The sequence below is a fragment of the Ostrea edulis genome, chromosome 8 (assembly GCF_947568905.1).
Source record: "Ostrea edulis chromosome 8, xbOstEdul1.1, whole genome shotgun sequence".
Lineage (NCBI taxonomy): Eukaryota > Metazoa > Mollusca > Bivalvia > Ostreida > Ostreidae > Ostrea > Ostrea edulis.
In genome coordinates, this window is record NC_079171.1 from 26,175,347 (window position 1) to 26,198,195 (window position 22,849).

Sequence of the window (22,849 nt, forward strand, 5' to 3'; positions counted from 1 at the left end):
TGCTTTATCAAAATAAGATAATGTTATTTTCACTTTAAATTTGTTTGTGTGGTTTTCTTTTTCTTTTTCTTTCTTTCCGAAATGCACCCGTGACAGTAGCTTGACCTAGGGCCTAGTTGTCAACAATGTAACGTATTATAATTTTGTATAATCCAAAAATAAATAATGATTACACTGTTTATTTTAGAAAAACAGCGCCAAATACAGATGTATAAAAGAACATTACCAAACAGTTTGTAAACAGCGACCCATATAAAAATTATTTACTCTCAATATTGCCGATTTCATGCTCGCTTTCCTCGCTATATTTGGGTATTTACATCGGCATTTGTATGCACTGGTGGCGTAAAGATATAAAACTCGGGAAATCTGTCAACATCGATTTAAATATTGCCCATGGTGAATAAATTCATGTTCACGCGATTTGACGTATACAAGTCAGTTTGCTCGCATAACACAAGGAATCTACAGCACTTGAAATACTTCATAAAAATAATGTTCCAACTGTTTTCGAGGTCATCTTGTTTATTGCTGTGTTTCTAATGGATAAATGTAAAATCTTCCAACAGAACAAATGTTGAAACTGTTCTTTTTTACATCACATGTTTCGTACTATTTAAAAAAAAACAACATGAGAAATCAAGTCTCGAAAGATTTCCTTATAAATATCAAAGATATAATAAACACTATATTCATCTACAAAGCTACACTAAAGTAAAAATAATAAAATCAGTAGAACTTTGAGAAATTTTTATAGAGAAATTATTCAGAAAATCAAAACGCAAGTGATCTTTTAACAAGAAGGAATATCACACAGAGCCCAAGTAGCTTCCGGGTTCAATATGAAACACCAGGGGCCGGATTCATTGTCTGGATTTCGACAGTAATTAGCTTGGTCAAGAAGATTAGGAAACAGGTGAACATCTGGCAACGGACTGTCCCATCTCAGACACACGTCTCCCGGGATTGTAACATTCTGTGTTCCAGTGTAAAGTTGTCCTTTGGGGTCCGAGTCAGTCAGGCATTCCGCAGGGGGGCTTCCTGTAAAACAATAAGTATTTTAAAACACGAAAATCAACGATATCTCCAGACCGGAAGTGAATTGGACCGGAAGTGAATTTTTCAAGAAAAAACCCAACAACAAACGATGGCGTTTTATATATATACTTCATATACCGACCTATAATGATGAAAACACTATCCCAAATATATACATCCATCTCTAAGAAGGGATATAACTGTGCGACATTTAACTCTGAACACGAAAGTCCGAAGTTTCGCCAACCCTTTTATTAAGGATACAAATAAACCCTTTACCAAAAAAATGGGATTTTATGTTCACAAGACATGCACCAACATTTATACTTGTAACTATTGTAGTTGTTTAAGATATTTCACCTGAAATTAAAAAAAATCCCATGGGATTTTTGTGGGATTTTCACTCCCACTGGGGGGGGGGGGGATTTTCACTCCCACAAAAAATCCCATAGGAGAAAAAATATAATTTCTCCCATAGGATTTTAACTCTCATATTTAAACTTTATATGGGATACAATGTCCCATAGGAGGAAATGTGTCATAATGAACATGAAATGGCAGTAAATATCCTATTTGAGCATGAATGGGAATAAATTTCCCAAATAAAACACAGAATGTGGATTTTTATCCCATGAATATAGTAATAAAACAGAAAATTGTATCTTAAAGAGTGTTGTTTGTCATGATTCTTAAGGATGTACTTGCAAGCTAAGGAATGGCATTAACTTCATATCTAGTAATTACACTCCTAAATGTAGACCTGTGTGTTAATGGATTTTGTAGTGGTCCCTTGTCTTGAGTTTACAAACGTGAAGATAATGAACAGAGTTTTACTATTAAAACTTTACCTTACCCAGTGTTCTTATTCCAGGGGTAGAGGAATTAGTAGCTTTATCGATCCTGAATCTCAAATACTTTTATGTTATACTCAATCTGGACTGGGTTGCTGAAAACCTTGGTTAAGCTTAACCAGTGGTTAAATTCCTTGTCCATCGGTTAACTTTTAGTTAAATTATGTTGCTCAAAAGTTAACTAGTGGTTAAATTGCCTAACCAATGGCTAAATATTGACCAAACTTAACCAATCTGCAGAGGTGGGTTAAGTCATTTAACCAGTGGTTAAACATGACTGCCTACTTAATGTTTTATGTAAACATGAGAAAATAACACAAGAAAAGGGGAGTTTGGAGACATTTTAATCATGATTTCACTGAAATAGAGTAAAAGGAAAGTTGAAAATTTTCTAAAAGATATCGTAGAGCCCCAACTGTGCCATCTCACCATGTTTTCATTGTAAGATATTGTTTGGTTTCCTACAACATTAAGAAAACTTATAATTATCATATAATTCAATGTATCTCTTTCTTTAACAACATAATGAAATTTAAAGATTTAACAAATTCGTAAACAGGATACATAGGTGCAGTCAACGGGGATGGGGAGGGGGTCACGGGGGAAGGGAGGGGGGCATAAATTGAGCCCCTTTATCCCTAAGTTTACTGCCGCAGTGCACCAATCTTAACCATGCCTTTATGTTTGCCCCCCCCCCCCCTCCTACGCTAAAGTCTGTTTATTTATATACCCATTTCATTCAGCTTATTGAATATATCAAATCACATTATCATTTGTTTATTTTCAAGCAATAAAAATTACTTTAAAAACTACATATTTTTTGATAAATTGATAATTAAATTAATTTAAGTTAAATGGAGTTATTAATCATGTACTCACATATTTTGTATTGTACATAGATATTTATTTATTTTATCAGTTCCATTTATTTATCTTTAATATTTTAAAAAGAAAATTAAACATTGATATTAGCTTTTTAATTATGCGTTTAAATTAACTGAAAGCAAACAAGTAGTCTTAGTACAATTAAACACAGATTATTATAGGATTAAACATTGTTTTTGAAGAATTTATCGATGTAACTCTGGACATTTTACTCACAAACTGAATAAAAGTGCGAAGCACTTTTATGTTAAGTTTGTGAGTAAAATGTCCAGAGTTTACACATCGATAAACTCTTCAAAAAGAATGTTTGATTCTTATAATTCCAATTCGTTCACTGCATTATCAACTTCAATAATTTGAATACTTTCCCCGCACTATGTTGTTTGTTTTTAAGCGCGTATGTATACATAGCGTTTTTGGATTTATCGATGTGTAAATTCTCGTTTAGATTATCTTTGTCCAATCAAAACAATTGTAATAAATAAAATTGGAATTATACACTTGTGATCATTTATTTAAAAGTGTAAAAAAATAACCACAATGTGGTCAGGTGGAGTTGAGAACTTGAGTCGTTGTCTAAGTTAAGTAAACCTTAAAGAAATAATACGTGAAAGAATGTAATAATCATCAATCCTGCTCAGGGGTATTTTTTTTTACTTTTGTGGAAAAACAAACAAACACTCCTCCTACACCCCCCCCCCCCAAAAAAAAAAACTCCCACCCAGGTACATATTGGATAAGATAACTACATGTGCATGTAGTTATTTCTTTAAATGATGATCAAAGAGGTAGGGGTACAGTACAATATTCTTTTTGATCTATCATGTTTATGTGGGCAAATTATCTATGGGGTCAAAAGTGGTGGAGGCAATAGTTTCTCTAAAGAATATTTATTGCATAAATGTTATGTCAAGTAGAAATAATTAAATGGGATTGAAGTTTTAAAAAACATCGAATTCAATCTATTAACATTTACGCAAATTATTTTTCTACTGTCGAGATTGAATCAATTGTACGAGGACCCAAATACTACAGGAGCTAATTCTTAGATTACAGTGACCTTCACATTGTGGGTGGGTCTAAGAATAGATCGACTTGTGATAGCTATTCCAACATTACCATGGACGTGTGTAGATTATTTTAATTATGCCTACCTGATGCCTTCACTGAAAATTTATATTGTTGGATTAAAAGTTACAACTTCGTGTTAGGTGTACCAGAGGAAAAACAATTTAGAAGCCGGTTTGCAAATGAAATACTCAACTTGCAAATTTCCTCTGACTAAAATGTATTTCAATTCTCAGTATTTGTATTAGGAAAAGTGCAGTTTTGGTTTACGCGAGTTTAAATAATACAATAATGTAGGCCTACCGTGAATATCGAGGCCTCCATCCTCAACTCCTCCTGAAATCCCGATGAATAAAGTCACTGATTCCCGGTGGATCTAAATAATTTTCTATGAGACAGGGTCGAGTAACAAAGGAGGTGGACTCCCTCCCGTCTATATTCAGTGAGTTTTCTGCATACAGTTTCTCCTCCTTTTGCTATCAAACAAGTCGTCCTGTACATCTCTTTCACATTCTCAACTGTTTAACCCACCCACCGCCTTTTTTTTCCTTTTCGAGTTAACAGCCTCGGTTGATTTCTGAATACAACTTGTACTGTAAGAATAGTGTCTCATTAGGTGAAAAGTTCTCTGTCCGCTTCATTAACTTTTGCAGCAGCCATTATTGTTTACATGTCTAGACGACCATTGTTGAATTATGGGATACTAACCACTGGTTAAATGAACTTAACCGTAGGTTAGTATGCCATAGGGTTAAACTCACTTTGAGTAACATAATTTTGACCAGTGGCTAGTTACTCAGTGGATAGTAAATTTAACCAGTGGTTAGCTGAACCAAAGTTTTGAGCAACCCAGTCCGGTGTGTTTATATATATGCACTATAACATATTTTACATACATTTTCGTATGAGAATGGCTTCTTCTGTATTTCAACTGACAAATTGGGTTCTTCAACATTAAAGGAAATTCCATTTATAAGTCTTAGGTTGTTATCTTAAATTCTATTTTAACGGTTGTAATTATGATACGAAAGCAAAATAATCAGACTCATTCGTATACGTGTTTTGAAAATATGACTAGGATATCATGAAACACTTTTTTATGATTTCATAATTCTTTAAGTAACATTTCCAACATGCTCTTAAGTACAGTGGAGAATCTGTAGGACTTGCATTAATCATAACACGTAACAGAACGACATATCTGACCAGACTCTGAACAACGCTTGACCATAAGGAGTGGACTAAATGTAGATACACCATACCATACCTTCACATACGTTCGCATAATATACTAGTTCATTCTGCTGTTTCGTTGATAATTTAGTTTCTTCAATTTCAGATCACAAACATAGGGATTTGCAAATGCCATTGATCAGTATTGCTGCTTTTGTAACAGTGTCAATATGCATTTAATGCATAGATGTACTTGTAAATATCTGAAAAGCACATTCCTCATATTACCCATAGTAGAATACATACCTTCACATGTCTCTCCGATAAAGCCATCTTCACACTGACATGAGAACGTTGTTGGACCGGAAGTGCATGTTCCGTTATATTTACACGGAGAAGAGGCACAGTGATCGGTGTCTGTAAAATGAAAAATAAATCGGCCATGATACCCCATGATACCCCAAATTGTTTACATTAGAAAAGTAAACAATAAGCGTATTTTGTTCTTTTAATTGTATTATTTTTATGTTTCCGTCATCTTCCATAGGGAGAATGCTCCATATACGATCAATGTAAGGGATAAAAGGCGGGTGTGACCAGTCAAGAGGGGATGCTTACTCCTCCTTGGAAAAGATGCCACCTCTGGTCATTATATGAATAAGTCGTTGACTTTCGCTCCTTTTTTGTTACCATTAAAGGATATGGATTACTATTATGGTATTCGCTTTTTCTTAATGTAAATGTTATTTTGATCATTAATATGGATTTTCTAATGGTCCCTTGTCTTGAGTTTACAAAAGTGAAGATAATGAACAGAGTATTACTATCAAAACTTTACCTTACCCAGTATTCTCATTCTAGGGGTAGGGGAATTAGTAGCTTTATCGATCCTGAATCTCAAATACTTTTATTTTATACTCAATCTGGACTGGGTTGCTGAAAACCTTGGTTAAGCTTAACCAGTGGTTAAATCCCTTGTCCACCGCTTAACTTTTAGTTAAATTATGTTGCTCAAAAGTTAACCAGTGGTTAAATTGTTTAACCATTGACCAAACTTAACCAATCTGCAGGGGTGGGTTAAGTCATTTAACCAGTGGTTAAACATGACTGCCTACTTATTTTTTTTTTATGTAAACATGAGAAAATAACACAAGAAAAGGGAAGTTTGGAGACATTTTAATCATGATTTCACTGAAATAGAGTAAAAAGAAAGTTTAAAATTTTCGCAGACGTAACAGAAGGAAATATCTGACCAAACTCTGAACACAACGTTTGACCATAAGGAGTGGACTAAATGTAGATACACCATACCATACCTTACCTTCACATACGCTCTCATAATAGAATAGTTTATTCTGCTTTTTCATTATCAATTCAGTTTCTTTAATTTCAGATCACAAAAATGAGGTTTTGTAAATGCCATTGATTACTGTTGCTGCTTTTGTAACAATCTCAATATACATTTAATGCATAGACGTACATGTACATATCTGATCAGCACATTCACCATATTACCCATAGTAGAATACATACTTTCACACTTATCTCCGATAAAGCCATCTGAACACTGACATGAGAAAGTTGTTAGGCCGGATGTACACGTTCCGTTATATTTACATGGAGACGAGGCACAGTGATCAGTGTCTGCAAAATAAGAAATAATTCATGATAGCTAAAACTACTTACATAAAAAGTACACAGTGAGTAAATTTTACTTTTTAGGCTACCTGAGTAAACTCAGGTGACCTACTGCAATTAGCTGTCGTCAGTCGTCGTGCGTTAACAATTGAACATTGTTAACTTCTTAATAACTACCACTCCAATTCTTTTTCAAATTTGGTGTGAAACACCTTTGAAACAAGGGGGACATAAGTGTAAAGTTCAGGATTCCTGCCAAAATTGACAAATTTTCAAAAATCATAGTGATGTAGAGCAAACATGTATCTACCAAAATAGAAAATTTCATGATCCCCGGTGTAGGGGTTCTGACCCCTAGGCGGGGCAAGACTTAGCATATAGTGTTTATATGTAAAACACTTTAATAACATCTTCTTTAGTGCTATTGATACTAAATTGATATTTAGAAAGAACAGATACTTCTTTACTAAAATTGTAAATTTGATGATCCCAGGGGTAGGGGTTGTGGTATCAGGGTGAGACCAAAATGATCAGTTATTAAATGCATCAACAATAAAAAAAAAAAAGACTTCTTGATAACTATCATTCCAATTCTTTTCAAATTTGGTATGAAGCATCTTTGAGACAAGGGAGGTATAACTTGTAAATTTCAGGATTATTGTACCCCTGGGGCCTCAGGGACAGGACAGAATCTGTCCAAAATTGACTATTTTACAAAACTCTACTTCTCTAGAACCACACATGTGTAAGAATAACTATATGCATAGTGATGTAGACCAGGAGAGCCTCTACCAAAATTGTAAATTTCATGATCCCCAAGGTAGGAGTTCTGACCCCAGGGCGGGGCCAAACGTAGTACATAGTGTTGATGTGTAAACACTTCGACAACACCACCTTTAGAGCTACTTATACTAAATTGAAACTAAATGTATATTTTGAAAGAGCAGGTTGTCCTGTACCGAAATTGTAAACTTGTTGATCCCTGGGGTAGGAGTTCTGACCCAAGGGTGGGACCAAACTTAGTATATAGTATTTATGTGTAAATGTGCTGATCCTGTATATTATCTAAATGTATACTTAGGAATAGCAAAAAAGGATGTACAAAAATGGTGAATTTTTAGTGCTATTGATATTAAACTCAACCTAAATTGATATTTGGAAAGAGCAGGTAGTCCGGTACCAAAATTGTAAATTTCACGATCCCAATGGTAGGGGTTGTGGTATCAGGGTGGTGCCAAAATGGTCAATTTTTAAATGTGTCAATAATAGAAGTTTTTAACTTATTCTTGATAACTATCATTCGAATTATTTTCAAACTTGGTATGAAGCATCTTTGGAACAAGAGGGACATAAATTGTAAATTTCAGGATTCCTGCGGCCTGTATTTTTATGAAAAATTATCTGAAACTAAACAAACAAATATTGCACTAAACATTGTCAATATACATCGTAGTAAATGTATTCATATCAAAATGTTAATTCTGTGACGTCATAACTGTGCCGTACATGTCATCACAGATTTTCGACGATGATCATCCGAAATCTATATTTTTATAATATATTTATTAATTTCTCCAAAAATGACAAATTTTGGAACATTGATTCAAAATTTCAGTTTGGCCACATTAAACGAACAAATTAAAAATTCTGACATGTGTAAATAAATAAAAACTGCACAAATAAATGTTGGATTGAGTTTTTCGATGAAAGTGACCATACGTACATTTCTTGTTTTAGGTCATTCACAAACATAATTTATACATCGAATGATGATAGTTTCTCATATTAAAACATATAAAATGATAGATTTTTACATAGCATCTCAAAGCATATATATATATCCCAATTATTTTTGAAAAGTTTTATGTACATCTATGATCAAAGAATGAAATATAGATTTCGGATGATCATCGTCAAAAATATGTGATGACAATAATCAACAACATTGTATGCCTTTGCTTTTAAATTCAAAGATAGGTCCAATTTATCTCAAATGTGGAATATGCAAATAAAATAATTATAAGACTTGACACCAATTATCTTCTCGTATTATTTTTATTTCGCCGATGAATTGATGTTTAACTGTCACATAAATTCTGTAACCATGGAAGCACAATATAATCAAAGGGAGATAAGTCGATTAACATAACCCGTAAAGGGCTAAGTAGGACAAGCTACAAAAACTGGCCCCCATTTTCCTTGAAAATTACACATGTGTAAAAATTACAATTAATGGATCAAATCTTTTAATTTTTGTCCTATCTTGCTGTAACAAGATTTTTTTTTTGGTCCAATTGTTTTGTTCAAGCAAAATATTGGGCTCCAATTTTAGCATAATTTGGAAAAATCATTGGAATTTATCGATTTTCAAGCATTTGTATTGAGTTTTTTTTACTATGAGCAAGAACGTAAACCACGACGATATCTGGACGATGAGTTGTCTGAATACATAATATTTTTCTGTATAAACATTTTCGTGGTTTGTAATCTTGCTCATATCGAAAATTAATTAAATAGTTGTTGTTATGTAAACAATTTATAAAATCAAAATTGTAAACGGTCCGGATTCAGAATTTTTCCAAACAACATACGAGAAACGTTTTTCTTCCAGAATTCCTGAGTAAGTGTAAGTGATTACATTTTGTTTCCTAAAAACATGCATAATCATGTTATTCGATCCGCGGACTTTACGATAGCATTATCTAACGACTTGACTTTATGTAAACATATGATCAACAAAGAATACTATGCAGATCCGCCACTGTTTTGACAGATCGCCGCGCCGATGCATATAAACAAATGGCCGGGACTGGGCGTCAACATGCCGTGTTCAGTACATGGGCTAGTTTTATGATCATCGAATAATTATATTTTGATGTCATGAGTAAAGTACAGTATCGTATTTTTCCCAAGTTTAATATCCATCCTCAAGAGTTAGTGTACATAAAGATAGGCTGCATATAGGACTTCGCAGACGAATGAAGTTACAAGACGAGCCTATTTATAACTCAGCCGTGCTAATAAATATAGATATGAAATTAATGTTGTATGTTCGTAGATAATGTCAAAATACTTGCTTACAATGTAATGTTTATGATACAAAAATGTCTTGTTGAATGTTACACACATATTATATATACCTTGTGGCTTAACGAACAATTACATATAATTAAACACATTATTGAGCAAGTCACGGTGGCGCAGTGGATAACGCACTTTTTCTGTAAGCATAGGGTCCTATGTTCAAATTTTCCGGTGAGCATATTTTTTTCTTCAACATATAAGAGTAACCATAAATGTATATCACTTGAATTGAAGTTATTTAATAAATAAGATATCATTTTTTAATGTAATTGGGATATGACATGAAGTTGGCCACGTGATCAAATCCTATAACGCTCGAAATGTATCTTTGAGTTACTGACTTTGACTATGAGAAAACAATTAAAACAAATCTGCAGACACCCTAATAATTAAATTAGATTTTATTTATCAAACTTTGTTTGATTTTCTTTGTTTTTACATTACTCAGGCGTATGAAAAAATATCATTCTTGATTACCATGCAAACTAATATTGCAGTATCTAATGTATATTACGAAAAATATAATAATTTTTTTCTGTGTATGAAATTGGTTAATTGGTTTTGATCAATGAATTCAAAAGCAGTGGTAAATTTAGAGGGGTTTTGGGGTTGCAACCCCCACCCCACCTACATTTGGATAAACATTTCCTTTGTACCCGCCCCTGATTAGTACACAGTATAGTAAATTAAGCTGTACATTTCAGCATGTATATCCAATATAATGTTAAACGCCGAGCTCAATTATAAGTAATCATTATAACATTTTATTACAAAGATGTGTAGAAATGCGTGCAATGTAAAGACAGCTGCTGAACGATATTATAAACCGCATAAACCATAAACTATTGATAAATGAAGTTGAGAAAGTGATTTCTACAATAACACGTTTTTTCTCAGTCAAACATGAACATGACACATTGTGGAATGCATGTATATACAAATACTATGCTTCGGACAGAAAATCTACAAACTCTAAATCGGAAGAAGGAGCTGACGAGAACTACTGTCCCAGTCTCTACCCAGAGTTGTCGTTCCTTACTCTCACTTACACGTGTAAGTGACTGTACGGAACGATAACTCTGTGTAGAGATTGCTACTGCCCAACACCGAAACGTCCTAGATCGCACGATATATCAATTCATTTAAATATTTCGTCATAATGATAAAAAATCCAGGTATATAAATGAATATCTAAACAAAATTCCTCTATAAAAATATACTGTCAGAAATAAAATGAACAAAAGTTTTTTTTCCAGCGATCGTAATTTCGTTTCGATTATATTAAATCGAATTTTTTAAACACTGCACCGCTTTCAATCTCTACCAAGAGTTATCGTTCCTTACACTCACTTACACCTCTGTCAACGTCTCAAGGGTTTTACAAGATTTTTGTAAAATGGCATGTGTGCTCAAATAAAGTATGGTTTTGACTTCAGTTACAAAAATATATGTAAATAGATAACTATTGAGCAGATGTCAAGTCTTTTTGAGACACAAGAAGCATTGATTTGGGTTGAAACGTGAATATTGGGTAGTTCTATTGCACCAGGCCTATACATAGGTACATTAAGAATATATATATAATGGGTAAAAAAAACTACAAGTAGTTGCTTGTCCTACATTTTCCCAATATTTTATAAAATAGTTGTTAGTATTATTAGCCGTAAAAAATGTGGATTTACATGTGGAATAACATTGCTTATTTTGAGACGTTAACAGCGGTGTAAGTGAGAGCAAGGAACGACAAATCTGGGTAGAGATTGCGCCGCTTTATGGTTCCCTATAATGAAAAACCTAAATTTTTCCTATTCAATGTCAACTAATATTTTTTATTTTACATATTTTTATAGAAAATTGTTTTCTCTTCATGTTGTAAAAGTTTAATTTCTCAGTGACGTTAGATCATTGAAAAACGCCGCTTGTCCATGGAATTTTAAGACAACCCTCGTACATGTTTTAGTGACGTTATATCATGTCTGCTAACGCAACATTATACAAAGGCAACTTTCCAAGTAACCCTTTTCATCAAAGGAAGCAATATCATGCTATATTTTATTTTTTAATGAAGTACTTGTAAGATTAAATTTTGACAATTTCATTACATTCAAAGAATGGGCCGATTTTGACATTTCGTGGCTCTAGCTCTTTGTAAATTTCATGATCCCCGAGGTAGGGGTTCTGACCTCAGGGCGGGGCCGAACTTAGTATATAGTGTTTATGTGTAAAACATTTCGATAACATCTCCTTTTGTGTTACTTATACTAAATTGAAACTAAATGTATATTTTGAAAGAACAGGTAGCCCTGTACCGAAATTATAACCTTGATGATCCCCGGGGTAGGAGTTCTGACCCCAGGGTGGGGTTAAACTTAGTAAATAGTATCTATGTGTAAGTTTGCTGATACTGTTTAAAATATAAATGCATCCTTAGGAATAGCAGAAAAGGATGTACAAAAATGGTGAATTTCACAATCCAGGGTTTTCAATCTAGGATGGGTCCAAATTAGTCATATCCTTTAATGTTTTAATGTTAATACACCTATTATATTGTCTAAAGCCTTTCATCAGTGTATGCATTTTTGAGGGCATTGAAGTTTTAAGAACGCATCTTGTCTTATACTGTGGCTGAACATTAGAATTTAGCTTAGATATTCAGAATATATTTTTTGTTTTCTAGATTTCATAGTCCTTGGGAGTAGTGATACTTTTTCAATAGTACTCAGTTGACCGATAAGGCCTGTGGGTATCTTGTTTAATTTCATTATTCTTATATTTATATATTCCATAGGGGGTGATTCATATACATAGGATAATAGGCGGGTGTGACCAGTCAAGTGTCAGTTTTCATGGGATTTCTTAAATCAATTACTGTTCGTACAAGATTGCTACACGTAGCCATGTCCCCCACCGTCGCAAAAAAGTTAAAGCACAAAGTCCCATAACTCCTGTAAAATGTGTCGAATCAAAATGATCAGCTACATATGGTGACCAACAATCCTACAAATCATGAACAAAATCTATTGAGCGGTTGCTGAGGAGTTGCGTCCACAAAGTGTTCCTATAGTGTAGCACGTACAAGGTCAACAAAGTCCCATATCTCCTGTAAAAATTGTCGAATCAAAATGGCAGCACAATAAGATCAGCTAAACATGGTGACTAACAATCCTACAAAATATCAACAAAATCCGTTGAGCAGTTTCTGAGGAGTTGCGTCCACAAAGTGAAGTGGGACGGGCGGACGGATGGACAAACGCACGGACTCCGGTATTTCTGTCCCCTTCCGCGTTGCGGTGGGGGACAAAAAACGGTCTTACAATTGGTATGAAACACTTCAGATAGCATTTAACCGAATACCAAATTGTATTCGTAAATCAGATCATTTCGGTTGAGCATCACTGAAGAGACATTATTTATCGAAATGCGCATCTGGTGCATCAAAATTGGTACCGTATAAGTTTTACATTATGACCCCTGGGTCGAGGCCTCTGCTGGTGGACTGTTAGTCCCCGAGGGTCTCTACAGCCCATTAGCTAAGTACTTCGTTACTAGCTTGAAAATACGGATGTATATTTAATTGCTGTTATAAAATTTAGAAATTCATTTCAAAATTAAGGATTATCTCCCTCATGCAGAGCTCTTATCCTTGGACGAATTTGGCTCCACTTTTTTGGCACGCTGTTTTTGGCTATATTTAGCTCTAAAACTTCATAGTTATTTCGGAATTCAAACATTTCGGTTGAGCATCACTGAAGAGACATTATTTGTCGAAATGCGCATCTGGTGCATCAAAATTGGTACCGTATACGTTTTACATCATTATAGCGCCCATAACATTTGCGAAATGTCAACTTTATACTAAACTGTTCCATAAGCTGTAACATGAACTTACTTTTAACATTTGTTTTAATATGTCTTATACGATATTTTAATTTTCGTCTTATACTTCTTATCTATTCTTACAAAGTATCAGTATCTTCCTTTTCATATCTAGCCTATATAATTCGCAAAATAGTCCTATGTCTATGATTTCTGGGCAGCACATGTATAGGCACCTTAATAATTGTTCCATTCCTCGGGATAGACGAAATAGCAAAAGTATTGATCCTGAATCGCAGATATTTAAACAATATGCTTTCTTTGTTGTATTATCTGATGATGAAAGTAGCAGAAAAAAAGTACAGTCTGCATAAGCAACAAACAAAAGCATTTTGTTGTTTATGATTTTATGCATTTTCTAAAGATATACTTACCCTAAGTACTGAAATATACCGTTGACCATTTTGTTACTTTAAATGGAACAGCCAATCCATCCTTCAATCATGAGTTGTTTATAATTACGCTGACAAATTGTACTTAAAACCGAATCAAAGTAGTTTGTAACAAATTTGTATTCATTGTCTATGATTAAAGCAATGTAAATTTCAAAGGAAATGGAAGAGAAAAGATTCAGTGAATGTCAATATTTCCATTTTTGAGCGCAAAGGGTGGGCAGCACATGTTGCTACGCTATACCATGCTTTCATCCATATTCTCATAATAGAATTATTCATAACATATTTGGTCATGATTATACCGATTCTATTCTGTGCAATACGGATTACTTTATTGTAGTACATCATTGTATCAATGTTTTACCATATTTAATCAATATATCAAATTCATGATATTAAAATGATTGTAATTTAAATCAAATGAAGTGTTTACCGCTGTTAATCAATGTATCAATTCTTTACCATAGTAAATTAATGTTTCCAGGTTTTTTTAACCATAATAAGTTAATGTATCAAATATCCTTTGATCTACCTTTAAAATGCAATAAATCAATCCGCATACGACAAAATGAATACGATGATGAAACATAGTCCTCGGACACCATATCAGCTAGAAAAAAGACCCTTTTAAAACCCCATACTGCATGTATACAATATTTATTGAAAATTATGATAAATTGCAGTACTCAAACAGACATCATTCCTCGAGCCCCATATCATCCTTTGGGTCTTAGGCCTTCCGGCTGACATGGGGCCACACAGGCTGATGTGTCATACGATATTAATTTTAGCTTGCGATATTATCTATTCATTTCGCGTCTCTATTAGAAATTTGGATGCTCAAACTTAGGGAAACATAAGTGAGTCCCTCTAAATGACATTCATCAATAAATTGGAATGCTTTCCTAAGTTGTGAAAACCTTGAAATATTAAAAGTAAGATAGTAGGAATCTGTTGTATATGAATTTGAAATGTATGACTAGAATGTATTTGAACTTTTGTTTTAAAGAATATGAATTGTAGTTACAGTGGTATATGTCTGGAAATAGTAGAACACATACCTTCACACGTGTCGCCGATAAAGCCATCTACACACTGACATGAGAACGTTGTTTGCCCGGATGTACACGTTCCGTTATGTTTACATGGAGAACAAGCACAGTGATCGGTATCTTTAAATTGAAAAAAATAATTATTAAGTGGAAATATATATATATTGATTTCATTATTTCATTTTTCCGTTTAATCTTCTACATTCAGAGTGGTCTATATAGGATCAAGATATAGGACACGTGACGCATGTGACCAGCCATCGATGGATAACAAAACTCTTGGACACTTGATCCCACTTATGGTATTTGCCTGTGGCGTGAATACAACTGATTTCCCATAACGCTGAAGAACTTCAGATTTGGCTGCAAGAAGACGATGTGTTTGTTGTTGATCAGGGATTTAGGGATGCTCAGGATGTTCTGGAAGATATTGGAATAATGGCGGAGATGCTTGCATTCACGACACGAGGAGACAAACAGCTGCCCACATTTGATTCTAACAAGTCAAGAGTTGTAACAAAGGTACTTTAATGCGTTTCATTTTTACAATGAATACGAACTGATTATATTCCTATATGTCATAATCCGTCATACAAACGAAATTTTTAGAGACAAAATAGAACTAGCTGTAAGATATGATTCTATAATCATTTCATTCATCTGAGGGTCTAAATATTATACATTTGCTCCGTTTTAGCCTCACACAGTTTATCGCAATATTGTTTTTTGCCGTTGTGCGGTGTTCCAGATTTTACTTTCGTTATCATAAAATCCAATTTCAGAACACAACCAACAATTTCAATAGTTTTTGAAAATTGATACTTTTATGTGTGGTACGAATTTGATTTTCATACAATGCCGAACGTCGCAAATCATTGCTTGATTATACATACATATATATATATATACAACTTTTGGGGAGACCCTTCGTTTATGTGCGTCAAAATTAACGTCAAAGAGATCGACGTCGCCAATTTCATATAGGGGTTTCCGTTGAATATATCAGAGCTGCTGCTAATGAAGATAAAGGATAACAATGGTCATATTCATAAATGGCACATTCTTGAGTACCAGATTTAGTATTTTAGTGAGTTTCTATGACAGATCAGATTTTGACCAGAACCGTACCTTGTTCTTTATGAGATTGATGGCAAATTGTTGTATCCACTTTTTCATCAGGTAAATCTAATTTTTATCATGAATATGGATCTTATTAATGAAAACAAATGCAAATAATAAGCAGTGATCAATCTCACAAATTTCTATAAAGAATGCAAAATTAAGAATAGGGGAATTGCGAACCCCTAGGAACTCCAGTACATTTTCATTTTAAGCGCAAAGTCAGGGGGCACATGTTGATACAATATACTCGCAGTACAGTTAAGGTTCCAATACGGAGGCGTGTCTTAATCTATATAGGAATGTGTATTGTGACATCACACATAAACAACAAAATATCGCAATCCTATCAAAATATCATGGAAAACCGGTGAGATAATTACTGTTTCTAAATTGCACTTAAATGGGGGTTTTGTCATTAATACAATCTGACACCTTAAGATATAAGCAAAAAATTGATCGCAATGCATTTGTAATCATGGTAGTCTAACGCATTTCATTTGCAGTAAGTGGCGGATCAACTGTTCCTTTCTTATTTAAAAAATACAATTAAAGTAGTTCCACCCTCCTGAGACGTTATAAGATTTTGCAAAATCAATGATTTATTCAAATTTATGGACAATATTGCCATCAATTTTCCTGTAGTCTTTTTCAATATTTATTTTAAAAGATATTGTTAAACATGAACTATTTCAAAAGTCTAACTTGTACTTAAATATTCAATAATATGTTTCAAAATATTGAATCCAAGGACAATAACTCTGTTTTCATTGAATCCTTTATCAAGTTCATTATCCGATAGATTTTCTGTATTTTTTTTACAGAAATGTTGAATAGGTTTGTAAAGAAACAGTCTCATGAAATCAATATGAATATTAAAATATCGTTTTAACCTTTTTTGTTAAATTTTGATTATGATGTAGAAGGAAAATTGCAAATTTCTGACGTTAATATATGATTCTGTACAGTGTGATGACCTATACATTTTATTTGATAATTAATTAGTTTTAAATCACTTTTCTTTTAACTATAATAAATTGTAATAAATACACATTTTAAACTTTTATCAGAGAATAATGTGAGTATGGAATTAACTTAAATGGAAAAAATGTTTATTTATAAGACTGTTAATTCTATAACAATGAAAGGTGAAGATAACGAACAGTGATCAATCTTACAACTTCTGTAAGCAATTCAAAACAGAGAGTTGGACAAACACGGACCCCTGGATATACCAGAGGTGGGGTTATGTGCCTAAGAGGAAGCATCCCCTGTCGACCGGTCACAAATTCACTGCAATATTTTCTATTTATCCCGTTGGAAAACATTGATGCTTTATCTATTGATAAGTGGGCGGATGGGTGGGTCTTACATATCGAATTAATGCAAGAGCATATCCTGAATGCATCACAATTGTTTTAAAAGTGAACCAAAGAAATATAAACCTAATTGAAAAGAGCTGCTATCCTGATAAAATTTTGGAAATTATTTCAAATTAAAATACAGGTAATTGACCGACAAATTATTATTATATTTCAACAACTATAAATCGAAAAAGGTACAACTCCGCAGCGTTTTCTACATAGGTTGTTTAAAACGATCATGAATTAAAGTTTAAAGTTCAACCTCATTAATATGTCCTTGCCATATCGAAATTCATTGATGACCTCAATATCACAGATATATTTGCGAAAACCTCGTGACGTCGAATCGCGTGATCAGTCTAAATATGAAATATTATCATCCTGAATATATATTTTAGTCCATCATATCTTGATCCAATATCATCAGTAAAGTTCCAAAATATCCCACCCGTCTTAGTAAATGTTTTTTTAATTGCATACTTTCGGCGGAATTTTCATTGGCCACCTTAACTGCGATGCGTATGCTTTCATACATGTTCTCATAATATAGGGTTTATTCCAATTTTCCGTAGACTGTGTGGATGCTTGACAATGTCATTCATTCCTTTAAATGTCAAGGCATAGTGGTAAATCTGTAGAAATCACATTCCTCATAACACACATATCTAACACACATACCTTCACACGTGGGTCCGATAAAACCATGTGCACACTGACATGAAAACGTTGTAGAGCCGGATGTACAAGTCCCCTCATGTTTACAAGGAGAAGAAGCACAGTGATCGGTACCTGCAAGAAAACAAATCAGTACTTCTAATTCAAATTATATATCTTGAGTATTTCTATGTGATCCTTTATTTTCATTTCTTATGTTTTCATCTCGTAAATCTCCCTCTACTGACGGTGTGCTGCATATATTCATTGTATATGAATCCCTCTCCATATAGAAGATGTTAAAGAAGAAATAAAAGTACACCATTCATGAATATGTTGGACATGGGGAGTGCTCTATTAACGAACATTTATTTTATTTTTTATTCAAGGGGATATGGCATTCTCAATCCAAGTCTACCTTTTTATCTTAAGTAGCCATCCACTACCCCCGTTCTATCTGCTAACTCTAAATTGAAGTACGTTCCTTTCTTTATTCTAATTAGTCACCCATTTTGTCCATTGCATGGTTATAATTTCAGACACTTGCTCTCCGATCAGCACATTGATTTTACTCCCTTACCTTTCGTTTATATATTGATTAAAATTGCTTACCGCACTTTTCTGGGTGAGGTTCTTGTCCTGTAATGAAAGGGAAGCAACACAAACAACAATAAACAACGTAAAATATTGTAATTGATTAATTCAATACAAATTGATATTTTTCCCCAGTTGTAAATTTCCACATTGTGAAATCTTATATATAGGAAAAAAAGTGACAACGCTTCTATCAACATTGTCTTTGTTTGGAAGGTTCATTATTACAACTGTATTTCAAACAAACTTGACATTAATTCCACATTTGGTAATTGTACTTAAACTCCAATTGCCCTTTTGAAAACATGAAATTCTTCAAAATCATACTTCAGATTCAGACAAATTTAATATCCCAGTGAATGTCATGGATGGATATGAGTCTCTGGATTCCTAAACTTCACAAAATCCTTACAAAGAAAGAAACATTGCTGGATCAAATATATGTTCTACCAAGCCCCTATCGTTGTTCCTCACGACAATGTTAACAACTGTGAAGGAGAAACTTCGAACGTATTATGCCACAGCATATGCTAAAAGTGGTGTAAATCAAATATGGACATAAAGAACGTTTAGTAAATTTGAAATCGCAAAACTCTTCTTAAATAAACATCAAAAGGTATGACTTTTCAACACTTTACACGACCATTTCCTACGATAAATAAAATACTAGACTTTTCTGCGTCATATACAGTTATCAATATCTAGTGGTCAGTCATCCAAAAACATACCAAGGAATATGTAATTAAGAGTTGGGAAACACGCGCCACTGGATATATCAGAGATAGGATCAGGTGCCTTGGAGTAGTAAGAATCCCCTGTCGCACAGTCACACCCGTCGTGATCCTTTATGTTGATCGGGTAAGTGGAGAAATCCGGAGTTAAAATCAGGGTGTTAAAATCAGGGTGTAACAAACGGCCTAACAATTGGTATGAAACACGTCAGACAGCATTTGTTCAAATGACAGGTTGTATTGGCAAACTAACGACTAGAGCTTGCAAAACGCTGACATTAAACGAGACTGTTAAAGCCCCTGTAACACCAGGTCATCGAATTGTGAACTTCAGATATAAAATAAATAAAATCTATCAAAACCTTACTTTGACAGAATCTTCCAAAGTACCCGTCCGGACACTTGCAGCTCCAATACATCCAACTTTTCAATGAGGAAATACAAGTTCCGCCGTTCTGGCAAATATTTTTAATCCGGCAGGCATTTCTTACTGTACGGAAGAAGAAAACAGATATCAACCTTGTAACTTCCATTTTCAAACATATATCGAGGTGTTTAGTGTTTTCAATATAACCCAATTCTTAGTTATATTGTTCTGCTGTCAAATGCAGTATGGTAATTATAAACAGAGGGGCAGTCGGAAGACTAAGATAACTCCTCTAAAATCAAAATTCGTTACAAGGCAAAAATCCATTATTTCAGAAATCATCATGATCCTAAACCGTGGGAGAACATCTAAATTGTTTTTTGTCTAACTACCATTTCTTAAATCTTGGCGGGGGCTCGTCCTTGAACAGATAAATTTAATATTCATAACTTCAAGCTTACATTCTCCCTCTCTCCATCAATAGTGGGGCAGCAACCCAATATATTTTAATTACAATTGTAAATAACGGAAAGGGAGTGTTGTCAAAAAGTGGGAAAAGGGGACATCTTATTCCTGATTCTACTAGCCAGAAAAATTCAGGATTATCCATAATCTAGGTACCATTTGTACTTGCATGAAAAAGTGAATTGAATTCTTTTTAGATTAGTGGTTTTCATTTCCCAGAGATCACGTGAAAGTTTGGCCGATGTCACATTATTAAATCGTGTAGACCATGGTCTATTTTGATTTGTTGCTGTGTTTAACAAGTTGATATCTATAAAGCATTGGATAGATGATATTATGACATGATATAACACACTGTGCTTACACAAACCAGTGGTTGGTTTGAATTACAAAATGCGTTAATCTCATGTTTACTTTCCACATGCTAATAAATTTGTCATATATTTTAAATCAATACACGCCAACCAAACATAAAGCGTCAAAATCACGCGGTAGTATGCATGTGTAAATAAAACCATATCACCCAATGATCTTAAGAATATCTTTTTGTTGTTTCAATGGTCTTTTCTCCAATATAGTTTTTCTCAGTAAATAGCGTAATCTGACACAGATCGAAGGAATCTAAACTCCCCTCACTTACCGCTATATGAATTTCTTCCTTGAATGTTTTCCGTCATGGCTGACATTTTACCATTTTATGAAATAATATGACAAAGGCAATAACGCTTGTTTGAAGAAGTGTACAAACTCGTCAGAGAAATATGAAATGTAACAAGTTGCCCAATAGTTCTTTCCCTTTGTGGAACTCTTACGCACAGTGAGACGCAAAACATACTGGCGTCTACACGCGGTGGGTACAAATGCTTATTGCTGCAATGATATATTGCCTAAACGCTGATTATCAGACATCATGCAACCACTCAAACTATAGGGACACACAATATTAGTAAGTTTATTAGTATTTGATAATAAAATAGCTCAAACAAAAATAGATAATCACCATTTTTCTTTGATTAAAATATCACTAGCGCAGAAGAGGAAATAAAAAATAATTTTATATTTAATTTAATGGCCTAATTCAATCAAATATTATTCGTGATATGGTCAGTTTAATGTATACCAACAGTTGATGTAAACAGAATTTACACTTTCATTACTTTTATTCGTATTAACATATCTAGTCTATAGTAAATATATACATCTTGTACCCATCCCAGCGTTCAACAGAACACTGAACGTACCTCTATCATAAAAGAGCTGATATCTCGGAAGTTGCGTATTAGGACTTCTCTTAGACACCTTATCCAACCTTCGAGTGCGTGTTTGCCCTACTATCAATGTTTTCAAAATTCTTTATAGGAATTATGAAATGTATGACTGCTTGTTATTTTCATCAAGGTTATGTAGAGGTTTGGAGGATCGCTGGGTCAGCATACTAGATCACCTACTGTTGTTAACATCGCAGTGGATTTTCTAATCTTAAAATTCGAAGACTTGCTTCGATATATTTTTATAGAATGTATCATTCAGTTCTTCTGAGGAAATCAGTTAAAGCGTGTTTGCCAAACACGTAAAAATTGCCAAACTTTTGTCAAAATTTGTTTTCTAAATGTAGTCAAATTCAAAATTGAACTTGTTTATTTGTACATGTAAAAATATAGGTATAATTTCATCACATGGTGATAGGAATTTCGCAAGTGGGTGGACGTAGCTTTCACAAACTTGGACATATTTCATTCCTGATGATTTACAAATAAAATTTCTAAAAATACCTATCAGAAACCACATCCCAATTTGAACAAAGAAGTTTTCAGCTTGAACTTATGGCTTAGCCGTTTGATCTATGGATTTTTCACATAATTCGCAGGTCGCATGATGCAATTTAAAGCACTGTAATATTAGTTTACCCGTCATGTATAAATCAAACCGTATGCAATTTTGCATGTGATTGTAGACGGTGAATTATTCTTAAATGGGACGTAGATAATAAAGAAAACAAAATTGTAACAGGATTTACAGGGAATCCATTACAATTCTTCTTTTTTTTAAAATAACTACACGTGTTCAGCTTGTTCAATTAACATGAAACATACTCATTGAACCTCAAAATATCTTCCACTTTGAGCTAACATTTTCCCTAACATTGTAAATGTTGTAACGTGGTCTACCCAATTGAGCATTTGTGGACCGATTTAAGTCGTGGACACTAAGTACCGATAAAAAGAATATCAGGACACGGGTTTTAAAATCAATGATGTAGGTAATAAACTTCTCTATAGACATTTCAATTCCCCAGATGAATCCACATTGTCGATGAGAGTCAGAATGCAAGGGGAAAATACCAACAACCAAACGTTAAGTACCTCTTTTCGTAGACAACGAGTTCACTGAATCAAGACAACGGGCACTGTATTTCCACAAGTGTGTATAATACAAAGTAGAGAGTCTGACAAGTCCGAACACAAATGACGCACATGTAAATGTGTTGGGACTTT

The 22,849-nt window shown here is 33.8% G+C and overlaps 1 protein-coding gene across 1 annotated transcript in view; it reads right to left on the minus strand.

The window, feature by feature from the left end:
- Positions 1–793: 793 nt before the first annotated feature.
- LOC130049643 (tissue-type plasminogen activator-like) overlaps positions 794–22,849 on the minus strand; it is a 32,489-nt gene continuing 10,433 nt past the window's right edge. The window contains exons 2-6 of the mRNA XM_056147519.1: positions 18,810–18,836; positions 18,222–18,332; positions 6,549–6,659; positions 5,322–5,432; positions 794–1,041 (exon numbers count right to left, since the gene is read on the minus strand). Of these exons, the coding sequence (XP_056003494.1) occupies positions 794–1,041; positions 5,322–5,432; positions 6,549–6,659; positions 18,222–18,332; positions 18,810–18,836 (608 nt within the window). The remainder of the gene's footprint in view (positions 1,042–5,321; positions 5,433–6,548; positions 6,660–18,221; positions 18,333–18,809; positions 18,837–22,849) is intronic.